At 42.3% G+C, this 27,879-nt stretch overlaps 1 protein-coding gene across 4 annotated transcripts in view; it reads left to right on the top strand.

The window, feature by feature from the left end:
• Add3 (adducin 3) overlaps nucleotides 1-27,879 on the top strand; it is a 112,598-nt gene that overhangs the window by 55,535 nt on the left and 29,184 nt on the right. For all 4 annotated transcript variants that reach the window (XM_051200007.1, XM_051200004.1, XM_051200008.1 and 1 more), the window contains exon 2: nucleotides 24,038-24,249. In XM_051200007.1, the coding sequence (XP_051055964.1) occupies nucleotides 24,055-24,249 (195 nt within the window). In that variant the 5' untranslated portion in view covers nucleotides 24,038-24,054. The remainder of the gene's footprint in view (nucleotides 1-24,037; nucleotides 24,250-27,879) is intronic.

Below are 27,879 nucleotides of genomic sequence, written 5' to 3'. Positions count from 1 at the left end.
GTTCATTGTGTACTCTTTCAGGGGTAGACACACCCATTCAGTGCAAGCAAGTTTAACAGCCTGCCCTCAGTCGAAATCATAACTGGATGTTGAAACTGCCAGATTTCTGTAAAGCTTTTGGGGTGACATTGTGTCATCTTTTTTGTTCTTAAACTTCCTGGCCATCATCGCCTGGCTTCACCTTCCTCTTTGTTACTTGTTTTTATAGTAGCTATCTCTAACTTCACAAGCAGGTAAGAATAAAGTAAAAGTCTGATATCACTGAAGAATGCAATCAAGACAAGTTTAGTTTGGACATCACTTTCTCCACCTATAAAATTAGGAATTCAAGTTAGCACTCTTAGATATTTTCCAGATTAAAATACCCTAAACCTCTGTGACAACACATAACTTGTCCGGAAACCTTGAAAGAGAATGTATTGGAACTGATTGTTTAGCCACCACTCCAGGTTTTCTTATAAATGAGAAGCAAACCAACGCTGTGCTTTAGACACACCTGCAGGAATGTAAGACATTTGGTTCTTAGTGTCTGGGGTGTAGATCTGGCTGTATGTCACCTCCTCATGAAGAAGATGGATTCCCAGTGGAAATGAGGCCAGCATGTATGGTGTGGCTATCCACCTGCCTGAATGTCCTCTGTGCTCAGCATGCAGTTCTCATCTGTGTGGACGTGGCTAAGTGGCTTTTAAACACCCGCCCGCAGTTATGTTTTGCATCAAGACCCAACTCACATGTGTATCACTCAACCTTGGAAGTAAATTTGTCATGTAATACAGAAAACAGCCTACTGTTTTCTGTTTGAGTTTGAAATGTGTCAACTTCAGTCTACTGAACAACTCTGCTATGCCTTTACCTATAGGAAAAGAGAGTTGGACTTAAGCTTTTACAGTTGTGCCAGAACACAGTTTGATACCCAGTTTGTTGTTAAATGTTTAATTAGATTATTTTAAAATTAGTTTTTATTTGGAACTTTTATTTAAAAATCAGTAGTTAGCATCCCTATTAATACTCTTATTCTTCTTGTGATAATTACATAATATAAAAAATAGTGACTATTCTTACCATGCCTTATGTATCTGCTTCCCAAACCCTTTGTTTCTTCTAAGAATGCTAAACAGATTTCTCATCATCTATGCCATACCTTATTCCTGAAAACTGATACACATACTATGATATGAAAGGGGTTGTAAGGTCTTCTCTAGAGAAGTAGCTATAATGGTAAGTATGACTGAGTATAAACTATCAGATTCCCAGTGATAAATCCCTCCTATACATTTCTTACCAGGAAGTTGCTGCCCAGGGCTTTATAATTCCTTTTTTTTTTTTTTTTTTCATTAATGTACATTTGTTGTTGTTGTTATTGTTTATCATTGTCATTGCATACCTTGAATGTTTTTATACTGACCAAATTTTGCAATATAGTGTTCCTTTAAAGGAATGTAAAAAGGTGAAGGAATATTAAGAATGTGTAAGAAAATATCTCTTTACCACCCTAGTGCCCTTAACTTTATTTCCCAAAGGGTGTGTATACATGTGTATATATGTCTATGTATATCAAATGTCTTAATATGTCTGTGTATACTCATACTTGGATGGCTTTTAAACTCCATAGAAAGTGAAGCTACTCCTACTGTTGTGTGATTAGCTCAATCTTCCTATAGAGCTGTCTAGTGAGTGCTATGCTCAGACAGGCCGCCTATTGGTTGCTCTTATTTTGATGGGTGTCTGGATTATTTCCAAGTTGCTTCCCATGTATCCCTCTATTGGATGTGCTTTTGCTATCAGAGCCCATGGACTGTTGTGAAGTATGATGGTGTTTCATGAGAACAGAGATCCCTCCCCCACCTTCCCTCATCTGATGAGACAGTCAAGAGTCGGCCTCCTACTCAGCCCTGCTGAGAGGCCAAGAGCTGCTCCAGAGGGCAGTGACTTCCAGCACAATAGTGAAAGAGTGTCGGACTGGAAGCTGGGTAACCCGATGTGAGATCATGGGATTGCGAGCGGGTCCTTTTTGTCCCTGTTCACCATCTGTAGATTGAAAGATTGGATACATGAGTTTTATTGTTCCTCCCAGCTTTAATATTCATATCTTTTTGTTGTTGTTGTTGTTGTTGGTGGTGGTGGTGGTTGTGGTGTGTGTGTGTGTGTGTAATTTATTTGACATGACATATGGCCTAAACTATTTGAAAGTTTAAGGAGGTAAAAGAGAGCAGTTGAATATTATTCTAAATTTTTACAGAAACTGCCCTTTACTGACGGGTTCTTTTTCAATAATACCCATTCCAGAAGTAAAACCAAATCTTTTGATCCCACTTTAATAGTTGAGAGGGAAGAAACCATATGGGCTGATACTTGCTTTTACAGTGGGTCCTTCTTCCTTTACTGAGTTCCAGGCTTTTAGAGTTTATGCACGGGCCAGTGAGATGGTACTAGAGCAAATCCTGAAGACCCCATTCAACCTGCAGGAGCCGCCTGATGGCAAGAGAAAAGCACTTCCCACAAGTCACCCTTGTGCTCATCACTTGCGGTAGTGTGTACATACAAATAAATGTGGGGCCTAGCTTTACAAGTTAGCTTGAAAAGTTATGTTTTAAATTTAGCCCTCTCCTTCTCCCCCTTGTCTCCTTGAATGCTGAAGCTGGCAGTACTTGACCCAGTGAGCTTTCTAACTTGGTGCTGAGGAAGCAGGCTGAGAAGTGAACTGGACAGGCTAACCTGCCAGCAAAGGTAAAAAGGTAACAGGGCTGGGGTTTGACTGCATCATCCGTAGGTGCTCAGCACTGCCTCTTTCCCCTTGATCTCACTGAGTTGGGTGATAGCTGCTCTGAGCAAATGATGTAAGAACTGCATCTGTAGTCACAGCTGTGGTAAGCCATCTCTGAAGGCCTGGAAGTAGGGAAAGGAGTCTTGAGTTTGTATGTTTGTTTATTGCACTGGCTTCTCAACGGAAGGCTTGGTATAAATGGCAGGCGCATTACTGTCCTGGAAGCCAAGCCCTGTGTGCATGGCAAGTGTCTGATGACTGACATGGCCCTACTGGAATCTCCTGGTCATTCCTCTTCTCCATCTTATTGTGAGAATGGGCCTCACGGCAGAGACCAGGCCTTCCTGAAACTCCTAATTCCCCTGTCTCAGTCACAGAAGCTGGGATCGTAGGCATATGGCACCATGCCTGACTTCTGTTGTTTTCTATTATAACTAGCTTGTATAGTTTAGCGAAGAAACTTGTTAAAATGTGAGCTTATGAAAGCAAAGTGCATTTTCAGTGTCTTTAAAAGGCTGCTAGAGCAGTTTCAGGACTGCCATAGAGCCCTTCTGTATGCAGACCTGCTAGGCATGGCTTCTTACTGATCAAACTCTAGAATTCAACAGTGCTGTAGAACTTGGACTAATAAGTTAAAGTTCAGTTGTTCCTACTAAAATATATGGAAGATAAGGAAGCTGGTGATTATTTTACTTCATACATGATTTCTGTAAACAATTGCTCATATGAAACTAAAGCTTGGAAATGGCGAGGACACACTCTGATAGCTTCTTTGTCAATTATCCCATGTATTGTGGTATTTACAACTGAGGAAGTTCTCCTTGGTTGGGAATATACAGGATGCTGCTACAGGATGTTGAACAAACTTTGCTTAAACATTTGAAGCCATTTTAGGAAAACAGTTCGGCAATAGCAAAATGGTCAAATAGAGCATGCTTTGAGCTGAAGCAGAAATCCATTTTAAAGAGAGGGATAAAGAGGAGGAAGCAAAGGGGGGGGGGGGAACAGAAAGATTCATCACCACCCTGGTCTGATGCAACCCTCCGTGGGAGCCCAGGGTTTGCCTAGAGTCCTGTGACACACAGTGGGAAGTCACTTCCTATCAGGAAATGCTGATTTTCAATGTATTATCTTGTTGAGACAACCACAGTGAACAATAGGCTATTAACATTTAGAACAACAAGTGTCATAACTAAGCCAATATTTGCTTTGTTTTGAGTATTATTCTAAAAAAAGCTTTGGCTGGGCTTCAGAATACATCGGACCATCAGTAACTGCTGAACATAATAAAAGCCATGCTGGTTAAAAAGAGCCTAGCAGAAAAGGGTGCTGAAGCATCAATGGCAGGCTGGGGTGGGGGTGCGGGGTGCGGGGGGGGGCTGGGGGAGGGACGGGATGGGACTCTACAGGCCTGCTCCCAACACTGCCTATGCAAAGGAACAAGAGTAAATTACTTCAAATAAGTCCTTGGTGGCACAAAAGATGTTCATTTAAAAACCCATTTTAACTTTGAATACACATCATGAAATTAGTATAAAGCAGGGGAAAGCCTCGAGTTCAGTTCTCTTGTGAAATGTCAAATCCCAGATGCTGTCATTTTCAGTTTCAAATTAAAAGTTCATTTGCCAATACTACTAATTTGGGAATTGATAGCTTTTTTTTTTTTTTTTAGATATATGTTAGTTCCTACATATATGTTTGTATGTCATGTGTGTGCCTGGTACATGTAGAGTTCTCACAAGAAGGTGTCAGCTATCCTGGAACTGGAGGTAGAGGTGGTTGGGAGCTGCCTGGTGGATCCTGGGAAGCAAACCAGGACCCAGGATCCTCTGCAGGAAGAGCAAGTGCTCGGAACCACTGAGCCCTCCATCTCTCCAGCCTCAAGGTTGGTGACTTTTTAAAACTCTCATCATACAGAGAGAAGTAAACCTTGGGTGGTCAGTGCATATCTAGTCACTCCTCCGCTTTACCGTGGTAAAGGCACGGTAGGATTCCCGAGCTAGGAAGGATGCCGAGGTCGCCCGGTGAAGCATCCTCATTTTGTATGTGACGAAGTTCAGATCTTCCCCTTTTAATTCTCATCTTCCTTGCTCCCTCACTCCAGAATTGCTCAGCAGTCTTGAGCTGTTCACTGTCTGGTTCACATCTTTCATTTGGCAACTGTGATAAGCTAGTTTTTACTGTCAGTTATCTTTTTCTTATGGACATCTTTTATTCTTTCCAGACGTCCTGGGCTGGCAAGGGGCTCAGCGGACAAAGGTGCTTGCTGTGCCTGAGTTCCGTCCCCAGGAAGGACATGAAGGGGGACGGAGAGAACTGACTCACAAAGAGTATTATTTTAGATCACACCACCACCACTACCATCATTCCTAATGTTTCATACATTCATTTTGTTTGAGGCAGTTTCATTCAGTTCAGGCAGGCCTGGGACTCACTTTGCCAAGAATAGCCTCGAACTTCTACCACTGTGTCCACATGCAAGTGCTGGGATTGCAAGCGTGCACACCACCCTTCCTTCCTGATGCATGCAGTGCTGAGGACTAAGGACAACAGTGGCAACACTTGCCAGGCTACAGTCTGTGACTGAGCCCCTGGGGGCAGGCACTGTATGCAAGGCTTACACTCTTTGACATGACTGAACTACATCCCTAGTCTCCTAAGTTTTTCTTATAGACGGAACGCCAAGATGGTTTTCTACCTTAATGGGAGGGGCTAGAGAAATAGAAAGAAAAAAACTGTAATAGGTGGCTTTGTGCTTCTTAGGAGCAGCCAAGGACCCCAAGGGTTTTAGTGTTCACACTACCTTTAGATGTTTAGAATAAAACTTTGTACCCTTTTACAAGAGTATAACCTGTTCCTTGACAATAAGAATCTAAAGTAGACCCAACATACTTGCTAAACTCTAGAGAACTACTTCATTTACCAAGCCATGGAGATGGCTTTTTATTTGACAATAAAGTACTTGATTAGGTTTTAAGTCCAGTTAAATAGACACCAAAGAACTAAGCTGAGTCTAGTCTTTGTGAGCCTCAGAGAAGCAAGAATAAATCTTGAATTTAAACTATAGCTAGCAAATATAAGTGGGTCCTTCAGACATGTGAGTGACGGAGGGAGGAGGGAGGGAGAGAGGGAAGGAGGGGGGAGAGAGGGAGCGAGGCTTAGAGTTTATTTTCTAGTAACTTACCATGAAAACAGGACTCAGTATTAAAAACATTATAAATTGCTTTTAATTGCTATGAAAACAAGCCCTCCAATTTTCCCCAATTTTAACCCTGAATGCATATTTATAAATTTCTTTAAAATGAACTAAGACTTAAGGTACTATGTGACCGATTTCAAAGACAGTCAATTTACTGCCCATTGGTTTTAAAAGTTAGTATCTTGCCAAAACCTTTAAAGGAATTCCAAAATGAGTTGTTCATATTTTAGGACTTTCTTACTTAATATTGATGGACCATGTGACCTCTGGTCTGCACTCAGTGTATCTCCATAATATGAAACATATTGCATAAGATTATGTTGAGGGATTTGGGCAAGTTAGGTTCTATCTCCTAGGACTTGTTTCTTCATGGAGAAATGATAGGCTAAAACCAAACAGGAATACCTCATGTTCTTTGAAGCTTTAACACCAGGTTGTGTCAGGAAAAGCAATGTTTCTTATAGGAATTACTTACATTCTTGTTTCTCAACATCTTTAAAGATTCCTCATCTTCTAAAGTGAGCATTTCTACAGCTGTTTTTAAAATCGACTCCCACAGATTAAATGATGCTATCTCTTCCCCCATGAGTGTGATATTTAAAGTCCTCTTAGATTTTCCTATTTTTTAACTAAAGCTTGAGCTCTCGGGCAGTTTGGAAATGTTGGCAGTTTCTACGATCTCATTGTCTCCCCTCTATGTCTGTGAGCCCGGAGAGACCGAGTCCTCTCGAAGGTGAGCGAGTTAGGTGTCCCAAGCCCCAACACACACACACACCTCCGTTCTCACTCTTGTTAGCTACCCCTGCTTTTCAGAGCTAAATCTGTGTCAGAAGGAAAGCCGAGATCTCTTCAGGCGAATCTACACATCTGAATAGCAGTTTCTGTCTGTCATGTAGTCTTTCCTTTTTAAAGTTCAAAATTATAAATGTCATCTATATCCCACTTGTGGATCATTGAATTATAAATGTAGTCTATGTTCTACTTATGGATCATTGAATTTTTATGTGAGGAACCAGGGTTTTGTTTGCTGGTTACTGATTTGATGAAAATGCCTGAGCGTCAGACCCTTTGTTTCATTCCTGGTATTGAGGTAACCTTCATTTTGAAAATAGCCTGTCTATGAAAATACATTATTTGGGCTGGAGATATGGCTTAGAGGTTAAGAGCACTGACTGCTCTTCCAGAGGACCCAGGTTCAATTCCCAGCACCCACATGGCAGCTGACAATTGTCTGTAACTTTAAGACCTGACACCCTCACACAAACACACATGCAGGCAAAACACCAATGGATATAAAATAAGAATAAATAAATTATTTTTTAAAAAAGAAAATACATTATTTTACAAAAGAGTTCATATTTAAAAAACGGGAACCTTGATTTGAGGCTGAGATAGGAAAGCAGTTGAAAAAAAATTGCCAAAAGGTCTTAACAACTTTAGGTGTAAAATGACTCAAACTTTGGAAACATCAGTGGAGGTAAAGAGAACTCTGTTTCTAGATCCAAACACAAAAGTGTGACCTTGGGTGAGCAGCGTCTCAGCTCGCGTCTCAGCTCTGCTTGTTTCCTGGGGTAGTGGGAATGAGATCTGCCCCATAGGTTTGTGTGTCTGAATGCGCAGTCCCTAGTTGGCAGAACTGTTTGGGAAGAATTAAGAGATGTTAGGGTTAGGGTTAGGGTTAGGGTTAGGGTTAGGGTTAGGGTTAGGGTTAGAGCTGTTTCTCAGCTACTGCTTCAACACCTTGCCTGGCAGCAGCCCTTCTCACCATGATGGTCATGGACTCAGCCTCTGAAAGCTTAGCCCCCAATTAAATGCTGCCTTGCATAAGTTGTGTTGGTCATGGCGCCTCCTCACACAGTAGAAAGGTAGCTAAGACATTCCCACATCAATACGTTGGGATAACAGCACTCACCTCCAGGGTTATTGTGAGTTTCAGTGAATTCAAACATGCTCCACAGTTGAAGTAGTTAAACAATAATAGGAGTTCAAAAACCGTTGACTCTTTAGTGAGCATTTCCCTTCTTGTTATTTTTATTCCAATGTGGTTTGGTGAAAACACAGACTAAAATATGACAGGGTGGCTGAACAAAGATTTAGAATTCAGGTAAATAAACCCTTGAGAAGAGGGCAGTTTCTTAACAAAAGGCAATTGGAAAGAGGCCAGTTATGTTAGGAGTGAGTATGAGGGATTTGTCGAGCCCTGGCATGTAGGCAGAACACAGGGGCAGGGTACTTTTGGCAAAGGGTGGTAATTAGTAAAAGTCCACATGGAGAAGCAATGGGGGAGTTTTGCATTTGAGTATTTGAAATTACGAAGTAGAAAAATAAGGAAGGGATTTAGGTCGCCCAAGAATGCTTTTGGGGGTCTTAAAAATTAGTAGTAATTCAGCCACACTCTTGTCTGTTTCTTAATCATTAAGTAAAGTCAGATATCAGTGTGGGATCCAGGAGCAGCAGGGACTTGACACTCAGCGGCCCTAAGCCAGCTCCTTACCGTTTCTCCTAACCCGAGGGCCAGAGCCCAGAATGCTGTTAAAGCTGCAGGCATGGTTTAAATGATTTCTCATGGAGGAAGAAGGGCAGACACGCATGCGCACATGGCAAGCGTGTGAGCTGTGCAAGTGGCATCTGAAATCCACCCTTGCTTAAGTGAAAAGGACATTTCATCAAACTAATATTTTATGATCTGATACCTGCTTTAGCATTCCAGCTATGGCAGGAGCACTAAAACCTGTTGCAACTGGTATTTATGACTGGAATTCATTTTGAAACATCTCCACAGGGTTTTACAAAGATATTTTTGTTCAGAATCTAACATGATAACATTTTCTTGGAAACTTTTCAGTCTAATGTACTTAACAAAAGTTACAGCATGGTAGAAAAACAACATTGTTCTTATATCAGTTGTTTTGTTCGAATTACTACTTTAATGTTTAGTTGGGCAGAGATTGGATTCTGCAGACTCTACACTGTTACGAGAGTAAAATGTTTTTTAACTGCATATTAGGATGGAAATTCCATTGGAGTAGATTAGTTTACTAGTGCTAACATAACACAGTACAAAACTAGATAGCTGGAAAGAACAGCATTTTATTATTCTTAGAGTTCTGAAGTGCAGGGTGTCTGCAGATTGGTTCCCTTTAATGCCGCTCCTCATGTTGTGGTGATCCTCAACAAAAACATTATTTTTGGTGCTATTTATAATTGTAATTTTGCTACTGTTACAATCATAATGTGAATATCTGTGTTTTCCGGTGGTCTTAGGTGATCCCTGTGAAAGGGCTGTTCAACCCCCAAAAGGATAATGATCCACTGTTTTAGAGGTTGTGGGAATCTAGGCCATGCCTCTTTTCTGGCTTCTAGAGATGACCACTGATGCATAGTGTTCCTAGGCTTGTGGCTTGCTGCCTCGTCGCCTGCCCTTTGTCCACGTGTGCCTCCTCTGTCCAAAGCTTTCCTTTCCTTAGTAGTAATAAGGTCATGTTCAGAGGTTCTCAGGACATAACAGAGCTTGGGGACAGCCCTTGATCCAACTCAGTATAGATGCTCTTTAACTTATGGTGGGGTTACTTTCTATAAGTCCGTCATAAACTGAAAATGCATTTCATAGCAAACACAGTAGCAGAGCAGCTTGGTATACTGACTGTGGTTGGATGGCTGACTGAGAGCAATGGATTACTGCCGGCCCAGTAGCAAGAGAAAACAGCCCTGGACAGAGAAATGGCTCCATTCCTAAGAGCACTGACTGCTCTTGGTTGCCAGCCCCCACCTGGCAATCTATAACTGTCTCTAATTTCAGTCCCAGGAATCTAATGCCCTCTGTTGACCTCTGCTGACCCCAGACACTGCTGCCTGCGTGCAGCGCATAGACATACATGACACCCATGCACATAAAATAAAATAAAATTTTTTTTTAGAGAGAGAGAGAGAAATATCCCACAGACTAGCCAAAGCACCAATATGTTATGTTTAATGGGTTTTCTGATATCAGAAGTTACTTAATAAAGGTTTTGGTTAACTTGAGAAAAAGGGAGACTATCCTACTGTACAGCACTAGGACTATAAAAAAGGACAAAACTTAAAGTACCATTTCTGTTGAATATATTACTCTCTCAGTGTTGTGAAGTTAAAAAATTGTAAGGCAACCCATTCTAAGTCAGGAATTATCTGTTTGCTGTGGGATATCAAACTTTAGCTTTAGGGCAGGCAAGATGGCTCAGTAGACGGAAGCACCTGCTAAACAAACCCGTCAGCCTGTGATCCACCCCAGAGCCCACAGTAGCAGAGCCAACCCCTGAGGCTGCTCTCTGCCCCCTGCAGGCTGCCTTGCCACATGCGTGTGCACACACAAAGTAACAATAAAATGTAAAGGAAAACTTATCCCAAGGATGACATTTTTGGCAATCTAAGATTTGAAAAACTGCATTGTGAAAAAAATAAACAACAACACTTCTGGGATAATTGAGAATGTCTTCTTGTGGACTTTGCTTAAAAACCATCACCAGGTTTCTGTCCTCACAGCTTATCACCAAAAAATACTTGATTTCTAGGCACTAGTCGCTGCACTTAATGAGTGCACTCCTGTGGTCCAGCACTAGACTTCCAAGAAGAACGCAGATGGAGCTGTGGTTATATCAAGGCTGGATAGTCCTATCCAAGTCAGACTCCTTTGTAGTAAAACTGAGCTGATATTAGCAGCTGTGTCTTGTAAGTTATGGTAAAGAAAGCCAAAGTCCCTAGCTGAAATACTAGAATAGATCAGTGTCTCTGTTAAATTTTTTTGTGTGTATTTTTCTCCACTTTTGTTTTGAAGATTTATTTATTTTGTTTTTTGAGACAGGTTTTTCTGTGTATCTTTGGCTGTCCTAGAACTGGCTCTATAGACCATGCTGACCTTGTACTCAGAGATCTGCCTGCCTCCGCCTCCCAAGTGCTGGGGTTAAAGGTATGTGCTACCACTGCCACCAACCCAGCTTATTTTTAATTATATGTGTACACACATGCATGTGCATGTCTGTCGGTACCTACAGATGTCAGATCCTGTAGATCCCCTTAACCTGGAATATCGCGGTTTAATAAGGACCAGGTTAAACAAATAGGCCCAACAGATGTTTATTCAGGGAGAAATAGCCTACACAGACGAACACCAGCAGGTTCCACCGGATGCTCTCCTCTCCACGTTCCCTGCCTCCCTCTCAGACCTAGTTCCACAGGTCACTTTTGTCCCTGGCTTCACACCCCCAAATGGGCGTGGTCAGTGCCACAGAAGCAGACAAAGTGAATTTCTCATTAAACTGGAATTAATGGGCCGTTGTGAGATGCCCAGTGTTGCGCTGGGAATGGAACTCAGGTCCTCTGCAAGAACTGCACATGCTCTTAACTGCTGAGCAGTTTCTCTAGACCCTTCTCCCCGTCTTGAAGTAAGGCGCTTTGTCTCATATCCCTCTGTCCACCCATCTCCTATCTCCACTGATGACAGTGGCCACCTTAGAAACGAAACTCAGAAGGAAGTGCAATGGATGGTAACAACCCACGTCTCTACTTTGGGGTCAAGTAATGTTTTTAGTAATGTGCCTTGTGTCTTTCTTCAAATGAAATAGAACTGGAATTTTTTTGAGAATACCCATAATTCTAGAATTTGGGAGATGGAGGCAAGAAGATTGAAAGTTCGTGGCAAAAAAACAACAACAACAACAAAAAATTATTAAAAGGCAAATAACCAAAAAAATTGTAGCTTAAGAAAGATGTAAGCCAGATGGTGATGGCGGCAGCGCACACCATTAGTCCCAACACTTGGGAGACAAAGGCAGACAGATCTCTGTGAGTTCAAGGCCAGCCTAGTCTACAGAGCTAGTTCTAGTACAGCCAGAGAAACCCTGCCTCGAAAAACAAAAAAATGTAAATGAGGGTTTGGTGAAGTTTTTTCTAATACTTGTATTTTTAATACTGATTTTAAAAAAATTATATGCTGAGTTTGGATATTGCAGTAATACTTAGCAGTAAATTTTGACTTCAAACATAACTGAAGAAAATGTCAAAAGCAAGGAGTTTTGATTTTTGAAACTTAGTCCTGCACAAATATTTAAGTAGACTTAAGTTCATGAAGTATGTGGGAGTTGATCCTTATCCCCAGGAGGAGTAACTGGGGTAATGAGCCAAAGATTTGAGGTATTGCTAGAGACTAGGGCTGGTGAATCTTTGTCTAAACCCTGAATCTCCAGTGATTCCTTTCCTTATAAACCCCCATTTATAATGAGCTGTGAACATTCTGGATTGTTTCCTGGATCTCACTTTTTTACAATTTCATTGATACCAAGGGACTCAAGTCATCAATCTACTGGTCTCTGCCAACTTTCTTAGGGAAGGAAAAGTCTTTTCCCCCTTCAACCATTCCCAAATACTCCATGTTGAGAACAAATGATGACTAGGGAAATATACAGAGAGAATGTTCATCAGGATAAATGAGATTATCTATATAGAATATAAGAAAGTGTATGGTTACAAAAAAGTGAATTACTGATTACAGTTTCAGTATGCATGTGTATACATAAGTTTATATTCTGTGCCCTTCTTTGAGTTTTGTGGTTTTAAATGTTTTCTTGTATGTGTACACGCAGTGTGTGTGTGAGTGTGTGTGTGTGGGGAGGGGTCAGAGGACAACTCTAAGAGAGTTGTTTCTCTCCTGACACCTTGTGGGATTCCAGGATTAGAATCAGGGTGTCAGGCCTGTGGGCATTTGAGCCATGTTATCTCTCCCCTGACTTCCCTTTCCCTTCCTCGTTTGACAGACACACGCTATCTATCGATCAGGCTTGTATGGAACTCACTGTGTGACATGAGCCACCACACCTTACCTCATTATAAGCCAAGTTTCCCTTCATCTCTGTGTTGTTTTTCTTGAGTCAGTGTTAACCCAGCTGGCCTTAAACTCCTCATCTTCCTCCATCTCCAGGAACGTATCGCCTACCTGGCTTCCTCTCTCACCCCCTCATTTGTGTGGTGTATTGTACTCAGTAGATCGCAACATAGTCTCTTCCAAGCTCATTTCATGATAAAGCCCTCAAGCTTTCAAACTGATGCTTACTTAGTTTGGGAGATAAAATGGAAATTTGCACATTTGGCTGATAAGCCTATGAGTGATACAAAGCAGTTATCTGTAAGATTAAACAGCTGCAACTTCCAAAATACTGAGCAGTGCTTTTGTGATCTTCTCTACCTTTCAGATAAAGGCCCTTCCTTGCCCTGCATACTTTTCTTTTTTGCTTAGAATATACTGGAATGTTTTTATGATGCCATTTTTTTGTCACTTGCATTACACTTTCTAGTCTGCCCATCTCCTAATACTGTCTGCTCTTAGGAAGTTTATTCGCTTGTTTTATTGAGCACTACTGGGAAAAGGAGCCAAGTATAGAAGGTGAAAGGTCATGAGGACATGCTACAGGGTGATGGGAATGGCCTGTTCTGGGGGATTGCGCATGCTCATGCTGAATGTATATTCATTATTGATACCTCTTCATTGTTATGCAATCTGGAGAAATGCAGATTTGGGCTAATCTCTGGTTGATTTTTGTTTCCAAGTCTTTAAAGACTGAGAAAGGGCATAATATTAATAAAATGTTAATGGGCATTTCTGTATCTTTAATAACTTAGCACTTTAGGAAAAACATGTTCCTTTGGTATTTAGATCAAACCGTTATATAATTATCTCACTCCTGCATCTCTTTGTACTTACTAAATTGAGAGACAAATAAGGCCATTCATTAACCACTGGACTTTAGCCCTTCCTTTAACATTATCTGTATTCAACGGCATTTATTAAATATAAACAATCATGGTGTGATGGCCCTGTTCACTTAAATTTCATTGAAGAAGTAAATTTAGGCCATGGAATAATTTGAAAGTGACGTGTAACTAATTAATGTCATCACTATGATTCTGAACTAGTGTATGATACCTTGAGCACTGTACTTGACATACAGTTTGCTCTCATCTGCAAAATATGATCTTCAAATCCAACATAGTCCAAGAAAACTGGCATAGCAACAACAGTCATTGTAGTAGTGTAGTGTGCGGTGCGGTGCGGTGCGGTGCGGTGCGGTGCGGTGCTGTGCGGTGCTGTGCGGTGCGGTGCTGTGCGGTGCGGTGCGGTGCTGTGCGGTGCGGTGCTGTGCGGTGCGGGGCTGTGCTGTGCGGTGCTGTGCGGTGCGGTGCTGTGCGGTGCGGTGCGGTGCTGTGCGGTGCGGTGCTGTGCGGTGCGGGGCTGTGCTGTGCGGTGCTGTGCGGTGCGGCGCTGTGCTGTGCGGCGCTGTGCTGGGCTGTGCTGTGCGGTGCGGTGCGGCGCTGTGCTGGGCCGTGCTGTGCGGTGCGGTGCTGTGCTGTGCTGTGCTGGGCCGTGCTGTACGGTGCTGTACGGTGCGGTGCGGTGCGGTGCTGGGCTGTGGGGTGGGCTGTGCTGTGCGGTGCTGTGCGGTGCGGTGCTGGGCTGTGGGGTGGGCTGTGCTGTGCGGTGCGGTGCGGCGCTGTGCTGGGCTGTGCTGTGCGGCGCTGTGCGGTGCGGTGCGGTGCTGTACGGTGCGGTGCTGTGCGGTGCTGTGCGGTGCGGTGCTGTGCGGTGCGGTGCTGTGCTGTGCGGCGCTGTGCTGTGCGGCGCTGTGCTGTGCGGCGCTGTGCTGGGCTGTGCTGTGCGGCGCTGTGCGGTGCGGTGCGGTGCTGTGCGGTGCTGTGCTGTGCGGCGCTGTGCTGTGCGGTGCTGTGCTGTGCGGCGCTGTGCTGTGCGGCGCTGTGCGGTGCGGTGCTGTGCGGTGCTGTGCTGTGCGGCGCTGTGCTGTGCGGTGCTGTGCTGTGCGGCGCTGTGCTGTGCGGCGCTGTGCTGTGCGGTGCGGTGCTGTACGGTGCGGTGCGGTGCTGTGCTGTGGGGTGGGCTGACCCCTCTTCGGGGACACAGAAAGTGCCATCTGCATTGTTGCTTACCTTTCCTCAGCTTCGTGTCTTCATCATTGTTTGTTGGTTGTGTGTGACACCGTGGCTAGCAGATAGAAGCAACTCGTGTCCTTTCAAACTTAAATAAAACTTCAGTGGTTAAGAGTATGGTTTGTGACAGTCTGTACGGGACTGAATTGTTTTCTAGAACTTTAAATGCCCTCACCATTCCATAGTAACAGCCTTGTTTCTTAACCAAGTGCCGCTCTGAAGTCTTGACATACTATTACTCCAAGTGGAAAGACTTGTTATGAGCAGTCCTTTTGTTTGAATTGCTTATAGCCTCCTAGGTGTACTATGAGCAGGCTAATTAGGAGTTACAAGTGCAGTTTGTAACAGTTCCTTGCTGGGTGGGGACCCTGCATAGAGCCTCACTCCAAATCTGCAAGATAGTCAGGAGCTTCTCTCGTGAGAGTTTTAAGGTAATCTTATGGGGATATAAATCATACATCATATGCGTTTAAAGGATATGAGTTGGTTCTTTGCTGTTGTTTTAAAGCAGGTTCTCAAATAGCCCGGCTTATGCTGGAACTTGCCAGGTAGTCAAGGATGACCTTCAACTTTTGATCCTCCTGCCTCCACTCCCCAAGGATTACAGGCTACACTTGGTTTATATGATGCTGGAGTTAAACCCAGGGACTTTGAGTATTCTAGGCAAACTCTGCCAGCTGAGTTACACCCCAGCCTGGTTAGTCACAGAACGGTACAATTACAGTCATAATTTTAAAACATTTTCATCATTCTTTAGAAGCAATCTTACTAGAAGCCACCCCTTATTTTCTCCCAGCCTTAATCAACCAATAATCCAGATCCTGCCTCGACAGGCCTTCCTGTTTGAATGTTTCATGTAAATGTGTGGTCTGTGGTAACTGGCTTCTTTCATTTCCATGCTGTTTCATGATTCAACCTGTTAGTACTTCATTTTTTGTGTTTGTTTTGTGAGCTGGGGATTGTGCATGTGTGATATCCATGGATGTATGTATGTGGATATATGTGCATGCAGAATGACCTGTTCTTTCACTGTCTGACGTGTTCTTTTGAGGCAGGGTTTCCCCCACCCCACCCCTTCTAAGATGACAGGGTTTCTGGGTATCCCTGGCCGTCCTGGAACTCGCTCTGTAGACCAGGTTGGCGTAGAACTCACTGAGATCTGCCTGTTTCTGCCTCCCAAGTACTGGGATTAAAGGTGAGCACCCCCTGCCCAGCTGAGGCAGGGTCTGTTACTGAACCTGGAGCTAGGCTGGCAGCCAGCAAGCCCCAGGGATCCAACCACAGGGTACATCTGATGCCAACCTCTGACCTCCCCATCCACACACATACATGCAATAGCACACACACTTCTGCATGCATGGACCTAACCATCCACACATATATGTGCAAAAAAAAAAAAAAAAAAAAAATCAAGGCATCATCTTTCTCTTCTTTCTCACACACACACTCATTCTATGTATGTCACACCACACACCCGCTCTCACACACACACACCCACACACACACACACCACACACACACTCACACATTCTTATTCTCTGTGTGTCGTACCACACACACACACACACCCACAGAACACACCCACACCCACACACATACACACACATTCTCTGTATGTCATACCACATACCCGCTCTCTCTTTCTCTCACACACACACACACCACAGACACACACACACACACATTCTTATTCTCTGTGTGTCATAACACATACACACACACACACGTACATCTTTCTTTTTGGTATTTCTTTTAGAATTTCTAGAGCGACACTTTGAAACCATATGGCACAACCCACTAATAAATCAGTAATCAGTGTCATCAGTATTTCCTTAAAAGGGGGGAAAAAGACATTAAAATAGAAAGCACCAGGGTTACCATCAAAGTGTCACATTTCACTAGATATCTTAATGTTTTCTGTGAATACAGTAGAAAATGTTTTCTTATTGTGAATTACTCCTTTCTAAGCTTCCACTCTAGAGTAGCGCATCTATTTGTGTCTTGTCCTGTCCTGTCTACACTTTGCTGTACGGGTACTTGGCATGAGACTTTGTAGAGTTTTGTTTATTCTCGGTGTCCTCCCCGTCCCCTCCCCCATACAGACCCGAGAATCCATTTCAGAGCCTTGTGCTGCTGGGCAAGTACTCTGCCACTATAAATCCCCATTCGCTTAATACCTTCTTTAACTTGTCATTGCACTCATTTACTTGTATGCATGTGTGCAGATCAGAGGCCAGATTTCAGGGCCGGCTCTTCCTTCAAGTTCAGGGCGTGAGCCTTGGCAGCAAGCCCCTTTACCCACTGACTCATTTCACTGCCCTGCTACTGCATAGCCAAAGACTCCGTGAGAGGAAAGCCCATAGGGCCGACAAGTTTACAGTGTTGACTGCCACACGTCTTTTCCTTTTATGTTATCAGCTGGCAGAGCACTCCTCCCAGAATATGATACTTGTCTGCACACTGGTTTACACTAGTTTATATTGGGTTTTTTGTTTGGTTGGTTGGTTTTGGTTTTTCGAGACAGTGCTTCTTTGTGTAACTGTCTTGGCTGTCCTGGAACTCACTCTGTTGACCAGGGTGGCCTTGAACTCACAGAGATCAGCCTGCCTCTGCCTCTTCCTCCTGAGTGCTGGGATTAAAGGCGTGCACCACCACCACCCAGCTAGTTTATATTGTTTTTAAGTACAGATGCACATTATTCGTAACTACTACAAGCATGCTTGGATGGATGTGTATGAAAATTTTAAAAGGTGTGGTCAGTTTTAAAGAGAAGTACCTCGGAGCTAAAGTTTATCAGCCATTACCTCAATCTAGAAGTATTCGTGCTTTCAGTGAATTGTTCGGAGCTGAGTGGAGACCCCATCACAGAAGTGTCCCTTCCTCAGGAGGCGTGGGAGCCAGAGGGTACAGAGGTCCCTTTCAAGAGACGGTACTCTGTGTGTGTGTGAGAGATCAAGGCTTTCCGACACTAATAATGAACTGACATTGAAAAAGAACCTACCTGCCAGACTCCTTGATTAGGGTCATGGGCTTCGAGCTTCAATAGACCTATCACAAATCCCTATCAATCACTTGGTAGCTTTTTTACTTCATTTCCTTATCTGTAATGTGAAGGTAATGTATACACATAAAATTATGAGTAGTAAATGAGCCAGCCAGTCCATGTGCATTCCATGGCTGACACGTGAAAGTCTCTTTATCCATAGTCCAGTTCTGTGTAGTAGGCTGCTTTTTGGTTGGAAGGGGTACATAGATGGAAAGTTTTAGAGTTTATTTAAATTTTTTAGGCTAGTAATCAGCCGAAATTCCTAGATCATTTCAAGCACATGTAGCTATGTGAGAGCCCTCATGGAAAGCATCACATTTAAACTGCTCTGACCACAGAGCAGGTTCCTATCAAGCACACGCTTGAGTTAATATTTCCCCTGCTGTATCTGCTGACTGGTACTAAGATCGAAACACTAGCTATTAAGTGCCTATTCCCTCTAATGCTGCATTTCATTTGATGCCCCAAGGGGCTTCATATTTTAACCGTGTATTGAAATATGAAAAGCTGTTATATAACCACATTTTGCGTTCTACAACTCCTTGAGTTGCCATGAGAAGTGTTTTTGGTCCTGTGTTCCAGGTACTGTTAACAGGGTTCATGTGCATCACTCAGATGCAGTTTAGTTGTTTGGTTAAAGTGTATCAGAGTGCTTTCTGGTACTGAAAATGTCTGAAGAGTGGCATAGGATAAGCTTTACCCTACTGCAGAGTTGAGCGTACACTGCATTAATGGAAATGGAAACTCTTCGTTTTGATTTTAACACTCATAGAATATTAATTTTATAAACTTTGAAATGGTTTTCGGATAGCTGTAGCTGCTGTGCAGTTGTTAAAATCAGCAGAGATCCTGCGTGTCCTTCATACGGTTTTCCCCATTAGTAACATCTTATAAAACTGGCACACTTAAGTGGGTTGGGGGCTGGGAAGACAGTAGAGAGGAGGGAGTCTGGAGAGAGATGACACTAAAGACCTTTGAAAAGGCTTCCCCAAAACTTACATCCACATACATTGTAGTGAGATAGTCCTTCTGTGGCACTGACCACGCCCATTGGGGGGTGGAGCCATGGGCGGAAGTGACCTGTGGAAGGAGGTCAGAGGGGGCTAGGAAGGCGCTCTCTTTCTGGCGTGACTCGGGCAGGAGAGGATCGGGTTGAATTTCCTGGTGTTCATCTGTCTAGGTTGTAAGTTATTTATCCCTGAATAAACATCTATTCGGCCTATTTGTTTATCCTGATCCTTATTTACCGCAATATCTGGTGTCAGAAGTGGGATTCGAACCCACGTAAATATTTCCACTTATAATGTTTTATGCACATTATTTTTTACCATATTCTATGTATGTATACTTTTCTTGTATTCAAGACATTTTGTATATTGATACAATTTGGGATATTTATCTTGCTGCCCTTTATAGTTCTACCTCTTGCCTTGACACTTATACTCTACCTCTATTTTAGGGATTTACATGTATGTATATGTAATAGTTATATTGTTTAAGTATTTGTTCCTGCTTTACTCAGGAAAGTTTTAATCAGTCTTTTTAGCTAAGTTCCCGAGTATTACAGATTATCTTCACTCACATTTCCTGTACCTATGAGATTAGTCAGATATAGATGCTTAATCTTCAATCCTTCATAGACATGCAGAACATGGCATTTAAATGTTTTAATATTAGTACTCCATTGACATGAGACACTGTTGCTCCTGACAGCACCGTGCATTTTCCCGAAAATATGTTGGACACTGTTGTTGCTCCTGCTGGAGTTCAATCTCGCCTCAGCTAATGGCCTGTTGGGCATAGAATTGCCCCCACCTTGACCACTGATTTGGACATGCAGTCCTATGTGCTTGCAGGAGACAAATATAGAAGACTGCTTGACCTTGCCAAGTCAGGGTAAGACAGCCATTCTATTTCCCTGCTTTTGTTGTGATCTGTCAAGTTCTCTTGGCCTTAGCCAAATCTGGGTGTACCAACATCGCTGTGAGACCTAGGGTGACTGTTCAGGTGGCTTGCTGTTTCTGTCCTTGCTGCACCTTTTGGAAGTTGTCCATCCGCATTTCCTGTCTACTCTAGTATTGTTAATTTCCTTCTCAGGTCTTGATGAGGTTGAAGATTAAACTATCACAACTATTATTCTCTCTTCCTAGTTAGATATATTAGGTACTAGACTGACGTTTTCCAGCTTAGGACAACTCTATTATACTCCATTATGCCCTCACCCTAGGACTAGATATGTAGGTCATTTTGTTCTCGATTTTCCTTTTCTTGGAGCACACTTGTTATTCACTGTTTTGTATATAGTTTTGTATTAAGCCTAAATCTTTTCTTTAGACTAAAAGGGGAATTGTAGTGAGATAGTCCTTCTGTGGCACTGACCACGCCCATTGGGGGGTGGAGCCATGGGCGGAAGTGACCTGTGGAAGGAGGTCGGAGGGGGCCAGGAAGGCGCTCTCTTTCTGGCGTGACTCGGACAGGAGAGGATCGGGTTGAATTTCCTGGTGTTCATCTGTCTAGGTTGTAAGTTATTTCTCCCTGAATAAACATCTATTCGGCCTATTTGTTTATCCTGATCCTTATTTACCGCAATAATACATCAAAAGTTTGATTGAAATTATCCTGTAAGAGGAGGTGGAAGGAAGTGCCTTTCCCAGACATCACAGGCTAATTTTTTTAAAAGCCCAGTGCTAGGTTACATCTCTTTGAGTTGTTGGTCCCGTAGACTCCCAAACATTGCTTTGGTTACCCTCCAAAACTTGATGTTAAGACCCTATTGCTGAAGACACAACATTTTGGATTTGGAGAAATTAGGCTGTCACCAACTTGGAAAACTGGCTAGTTTTCTTAGTGCTGGGAGATGCTATGCATGCTAACAGAGGAGAAATGTAATCATCAATCCTATGCAGATTACCCTGAGAGCTGTAATGTCTGCTTGGCAAGACACATGTGATGGGAGTAACCAGCCTCTTTCTGGTTGGATGTAAAGCCCTCTTCTTATGAACTCATGCCTGGCACCATTGGTGTAGAATTAAACCTTACCTTTTTACATCTCTCAGCCCTCATCAGAGAACCTTATCTTTGTAGTAGATGATGACAGCTAACACCAAAACCCACAGCTGCTCAATGCGCAAGGAATAAGCGACTGCAGAGTAGTCGGCCCTGGATGGACATCTGTATAGCACCCCTCCCAGGGCTCAGGGGTCATTACAGAAGAAGGTGAAAGACTCCAAGAGCCAGAAACAGTGGACAAGAGTTTTGTGGACATAACAGAAAAATTACACATACGAGCTCACAGTGGCTGTGACAGCACGCATGGGACGAGGGTAGTATCAGACACATTCCCACCATGGATGGGGGTCACTCAGTCCCAGGCCTAGCTACTGAGAGAAAAAGGTTTCTACACAGATGTGGCCCCTAAGAGGGTAACCTTGCTCCAATAGATGGCCCTGAACACATGCAAATACTGGAGTCATGGAGTAGATTCAGTGGCTTTTGAGGAAATGATGGAAGGAGGCGTGATAGGGAAGAGATTGAAAGGGAGGGGACTTGATCAAAAAACATTATGTGCATGTATGAGATCCTAAATTAAAACACTGGCTAAGAACTGTGCTGTAGTACCCACATAGTAGTATTGTTGGTGCCGACCCACTCCGGATTTTTCTAGTTTTGCTCTTGTTCACTTAATGCATCATTGAATCCTAACTCCTCCGGAGCATACCGTCTTCTCTCTCACACACACCGTCCTCTGGTCTGCTCTCCACTTAAACAATGTTGTCATTTGAGGGGTTTTATGTAAATGAACCATGCACTGTGTAACCACTGGGATTAGCTTTTATACTCACTTTAATTCACTGAAAATTTATACAGGCTTTTGCATATACAAGCAGTTCATTCCTGTTTTGCTAGGAAATCATCTGCATTTGGATATATCTTATCTTAGCTGTTGATATGTTGAAGGACGCGATGCTTATTTCCTGTTCTGAGCTACTACAAATAAAACTGCTCTCAGGGCTTATGTGTAGATTTGTGCGACTCATTCTTTCTCTGGGATAGATGGCCAGGAATATAACTGCCAGTTGTATAGTAGTTGCATATTTTCAATAAAATATCAGACTTTTTTCCATGGTAACTGTACCATTTACAACTTGACAGTGTATGAGGTTCTGATTCCTCTACATCTTCCCAGCATTTAGAGTTGTCACTTTTCATTTTAACCATTCTGATGATCTGTGTAGTGCTGTTATTATTGCCACGTTATGTTTCCCCAATGAGTAGTGAGTGATGCTGAACATCTTTCCGTGTGCCTATTTGTCACCTGTGTATCTGTTTGCTTACTGTTCCCCTTTGGGTGTTCATATGTAGTCTCTTCATAGTCCTTTATTACATGTGTCGTTTCCTCGTGGTCTAAGTTTCCTCGTGGTCTATTCCTTGTCTTTTCATTCCCACTCTATTTTACTTTTATTTAAGTTATGTGCAAGTGTAGGTCTGTCTGTAGTGCTATAGAAGGCTGGAGGGCAGAGGCCTAGGATCTCCTGGAACGGAGTCATAGGCAGTTGTGAGCCGCCGTGTGGGGTGTTGTAATTCTCTGAAAGAACAGCCAGAGCTCTTCATCCCCGAGCTGTCTCTTTCATTTTCTTAACAGTTTTTTGCAGACAAACATTTTAAATTTTGGTAGAGTCCAGTCATGGTTTTGATGTTAAAGAATTCTGCCATACTCTAGATTCTGGTAACAGTTTCACGTACACATGCGCACATGTGCACACACACGTGCACACACACGCACGCACACACTGTTCCTTCCGGAATGCTTTATAGTTTAACATGTAAGTTGATGTACTTTTTGGAGCTGTTTAAAGTTGTGATAACATTGACTATTTTAACTGATAGTGCTCATTTCCAGTAGCACTAAGTAGGTACATTTGCAGATTTATGCAATTATCACCACTGTCCCACCCCAGACAACCCTTACCATTAATTCTACTCCAGTTTAGTGCTGTCTTGCCCAAAGCCTTTAGAATTAAATCTCTACTGCAGTTCAGTGCTTCTCAAACTATCCCAGGAACTTTCAGACTCTATACCGTGACATTTTAGTAAAATGCAAAACAATGTGCTTATGTATAAAATTGCAGGAAAAGTTTGTTGTTACATTGTGTACTTGCCACAGACTGAGGAAGAAGGGAATGGAGTAAACTCAAATACATTAGTCTCGATGGTATAAAGTTGTGTTATCCTGGGTGTCAGTAACAGTTATGATAGCAGTCGACTGTTCGCTTGACTTCTGGAAAGTTTTCATTGTGTCCTTTTTGGAGTATAAAATGCCATCTGCTCAAGTGGTATAATCTGACAACCTTCACAGTTCTGTCATTCTCTTGAGAGGTTATTGAATCATTTCAAAAAACCTCCAGCCATACGTCTTTCATACATCAGTAAATCATACCCACTAAGAAATGTAGGGACCCTTGAATGGGGCAGAGGTCTGGTCTGACATAAAGCACCCGTTAGGGGATCACTAATGTCGCCATCAGTGAGCAGCACTTTACCTTGGGGTATTTTGATCATTGCTTCCTTTAAAAATTCAGTTAAGTATTACAATGCTTCTTTCTTTTGTTGTTATTAAGAAATGTTTTTTAAATAAAAAGTTTTTGTTTACAGAAAAAGTTTTTCCGGTATTTGTGGAGAGGCTGCCTTCTTAAATGTTTTAAGTGCTGGGAATCAAACCCAGGGCCACGTTGCACTAGGATCGTTTTCTCTACCACCAGGCCTCCCTCAAGCTATTTTTTATTTATTATTTTTTACTTTATGTGTATGGATGTTTTGTCTGCATATATGCCTGGTGCTTAGGGCAGAAGAGGACGTTGGATCCTCTGGGACTGGAGTTACAGACAGTGGTTAGTGTGTGCTGGGAATTGAACCTGGATTCTCTGTAAGAACAGCCCTAAAGCTACTTTTAAAAGAAAGTGTAAGTGTTCCAAAAGTTTTTAAAGTTCTCCGTGGCTCCTGTAAAATGTTAGTAAGGTGTTGTGATAAATGTCCTCCTGTCTTTGTGTTTGCTATGTAGAGAACAAGACTTGAAGCATGAGTTCAGACACCAGCCAAGCTGTGGTCACTACTCCTCCCCTTCCCAGCATGCCTCACAAAGAGAGATACTTTGACCGAATCAATGAAAGTGATCCAGAATACCTTCGAGAGAGGAACATGTCTCCTGATCTACGACAAGACTTCAATATGATGGAGCAGAGGAAGCGAGTTACTCAGATCCTGCAGAGTCCTGTGAGTTGAAGTCATTATAAGCCTTTCTTTGTCTTTGGAGCCCAGGATGTAACATGATTGGATAGCTTAAACTCCTTCAGGTGAAAGGGAGTGGAGAAAGGGCAAGCTTTTGCTTAAAGGAAGAAAATGGACTCGTCTATAAATGTGTGTGCCAAACTGGTATTTCAGCAATGTACATTGTCTTTGTGTGTTTTCTGGGTGCAATTGCTTCTAAAGAGGGACAGAGGGTTCTACTGAATGCGTGAGTATACCCAGTTAAGACATCGTCTGAACAGAGGTGAATACACTCAAGTCATGGGAACAAGCTAGGTGCATCGATGTGCTTGTTTATGTGCCCCTTTGGGTCCCTTACTTCACCCTCACAACAGAACAGAAGGGCTTCAGGATCTTAAGAAGTCCTGTACTGTCATAGCCTGTTGTTAACAGGTGAGCATGTGCCACATTGACTAGGCTAAAAGTGGATTATAAATTTAACTTAAACTGAAAATTTTGTCAGCACAGCAGTTGATTTACATCATATTGAAGTGATCTGTTAAATCTTTCCAGTGCTATAGTAAAATTGCACAGGTCACTTAAAGTGACAGGAAATGATAGAGTTGCTTGATTTGAGAAACAAAATGGGTTTATAAGTTTATACATAATAAAGATGGTAGGACTCTTAAGGCAGTTAGCACACATAGGCACATGGTATCTAGGTTAGGGTTATATTAGGGTTCCAGTTTAGCTGCTAAAATAAGCACAGGCCATCCAGAGCCTGGCGTGGCCTGGAAAGTCATTTTGTTGTGTGCCCTTGTGAATTTAATCACAGGAGTAGAGTCCAAAGCCAAGGGGGAATTCCATTCCAAGTACTTTAACTGTGCCAGTGGCCTTGATGAAAGCATCAGAAGACAAGTTACAGAGCAGTGCAAGCTTTGAAGAATTTTCTGAGTATAGGGCCAGTTTAAAAGAGCCTTTCAGATGAGCAGAGACTAACCAGAGAGATGATGATGATGGATACATGCTCAGTGCCTTGCTGTACTCAGGCCTAAAGAACTAACTCTAATCTCTAAGTGATTATTGTAATCTACACTGTAAAGTAATGGGAAAAAATGAAGTCAGGAGCAAATTTTATTCAGGAATGTAAAATATTGACTTTTTTTTTTTAGGTTAAATGTCCCAGAGGACCAGTCAATGAAAATTTAAATGGAAAAAAACTTAACTGTATTTCTATGCCAGATTTTTTTTTCTGGTATTCCTCCATTAAAGACACCATAACTTTGAGAATATTTTACTTTTATACCATATATTTTCATTTTTAATTTATGTTTAAAGCATTAATTTTATTTATAACCTTGGGAACTTAAAGAACAGGTATAGGTCATCACTAATCTACTCACTTAAAAGAATGGTTAGTTTTTACCCAGAAAGAGGCTAAAATAATAATAATTTTTTTTTGGTAGATTTCTTCCTCTTAGAGCTTTGCCTGATGAATTTTAAATTTGTTCATGAAAAATTTGAAAGCATGTAAACTTTGCGTTCTGCCAGGACTTGAGACAGTGGTTTGACCTTCCCTTTAAAGGGTCAGAAACTTTTTAACAAAGGAGAAACACAGCGTGGCCTTTACTAGTTATTAAGTAACACAAAGCAGCTAGTATTCATTTTTCCTCTCCTTCTGAATTCCTATGAGTTAGGAATTCAGAAGCAATGTTGTCCAGTGGTCGCGGCTCACAGCAGCTTTCCGTGTGAACTGCGGTCCAGATCCCTGCCCAGCCTGCTGTTATCTGGAGGTTCTGCTTGGGCTAAGGTGAATCACTTCTGTAGCTGTTTGCAAAAGAGCACAGTTCCTTGTCACATAGACCTTTCTTTAAGGCTGCTTGACTGCGTGTGTGTGTGTGCACACATGTGGGTGTAATCCTCCTGCCTCCATCTCCCAAGTGCTGGGATTAAAGGTATGTGCCACTACCCTGGGCTATAGAGTTCATCTTTTGGAGGGACAGTTGTCCACTCTGGTCACAGTTTATTTGAAAAGGACCACAGCTTGCCCTTTAGCCAGGACTGATTTTCTGATTTTCTTCTCCTAACATCCCCTAAAAGTCTTAGCACGCTTTAACGTTCCTTTGAATCCAGAATCTCATCATCTAAATTTGGTTCAGAGGTAGATAGTCCTTGGAGAATGATTCCTTAGATAGAACTTGTCATGTTTAGTTCCTCTCAGTCTATTAACATAAAGAGCCACGTTATCTGTCCTTCTCCCCACACGGATCCATTGGTGGGCAGGCTTAAGTAACTGTTAGAGACATTACTCTTCAACACCAGGAAAGTTTGGAGTTTGGGGGATGGGAACATGTAGGAGTTCCCTTGGTGAGAACTCGGCCTGCTAGTCACTGCGAGTGTGTCGCCATGGCTCCTGACCCCACTGCCTGACTCATGCTCCCCTTCCCTGAAAGGTAGTTATGTTTGCAATTTTCTCAGCTTGCTTCCTTCTCACAGACCTTCTTCCTTTCAGTACAGTTTTGCAGTGTTTCTGTCTCTGTAATTCTTTTACATTTTTTTGTTGGTCTCCTAAGAAGATTGGAGTCTGTTTTATTAGACAAATTTATAATCAATAAATCAAAGCTATTGTTAATTCATGTTTGTAAACATAAATTCTAAACAGATTTATAAACTATTCAAAATCATGTCATTTGAAAAGAAAGCAAAATCAGAGAAACTAATAGAAGCAAGCGAAGTATAGTTTTTTAAATTCAACTCTTATTGTATGCAAGGTTCCTGTTATGGATGTATACCAATCTATGATCCTCCAAACAACTCAAAGAAACATTGATATCCCTGCTTTACAGGTGAATAAATTGAAAGTTTGAAACATTAAATAATTGGCTGAATGTTTTATAGCCTGTTTGAATGGTGGGTTGGAGTTTTAACCTAGGTGCCATTCTCTTAACCTATAACTACCATTCAAAGCCTCCACCAGTGAAAAAATTCCACTTACAAATCTCCTCTTGTTTTGCATCTTCACATTCTGTTGCTTAAGTTAATTTAGCCCAACCCAAGGAGAATTTCTAGGAATAAGACATTATAGGTAAACGCAAATATGTAAATTTGGATACCAAAAATAGCACTTTATTCTTTTACCTAAAATAAAAGAACAAAGAATTTGTCTAAAAGCTGTGGGTATAGAAGAAATAAAAGAGAATTTGTCTTGCTTTGACTTTCAAGAAAAGAACTATTTCGGAATTTCATAGCTTCTTTTCAGGTTTGATTTGTTTGTTTGTTTGATAAGATGTTAGTGGGTAAAAGCGCTTGCTGCACAGACCTGATGACCTGAGTTGGATTGCAGGAAGCTATGGTGAGGGAGAGACCCAACTCCACCATGGCCAGCATCTACACACACACACACACACACACACACACACACACACACACACACACACACACACTCATGTGCATGAACACTGGCCTAGAAACAGTGTTAGTGAATAAACTATTTTAGATCATGGTTTTATCAATGTAGGGCTGGAGACATGGCCCAGCGCTTAAGAGCTCTTACTAATCTGACAGAGGATCGGAATTGGATTCTTAGCATCCACATCAGGCAGCTCCCAACTGACTGCCGGTAACTCCAGCTCCAGGGAGACCTGATGCCTCTAGCCT

Source organism: Phodopus roborovskii, unplaced genomic scaffold (genome assembly GCF_943737965.1).
Source record: "Phodopus roborovskii unplaced genomic scaffold, PHOROB, whole genome shotgun sequence".
Lineage (NCBI taxonomy): Eukaryota > Metazoa > Chordata > Mammalia > Rodentia > Cricetidae > Phodopus > Phodopus roborovskii.
This window is presented reverse-complemented; position numbering and strand designations above follow the sequence as displayed.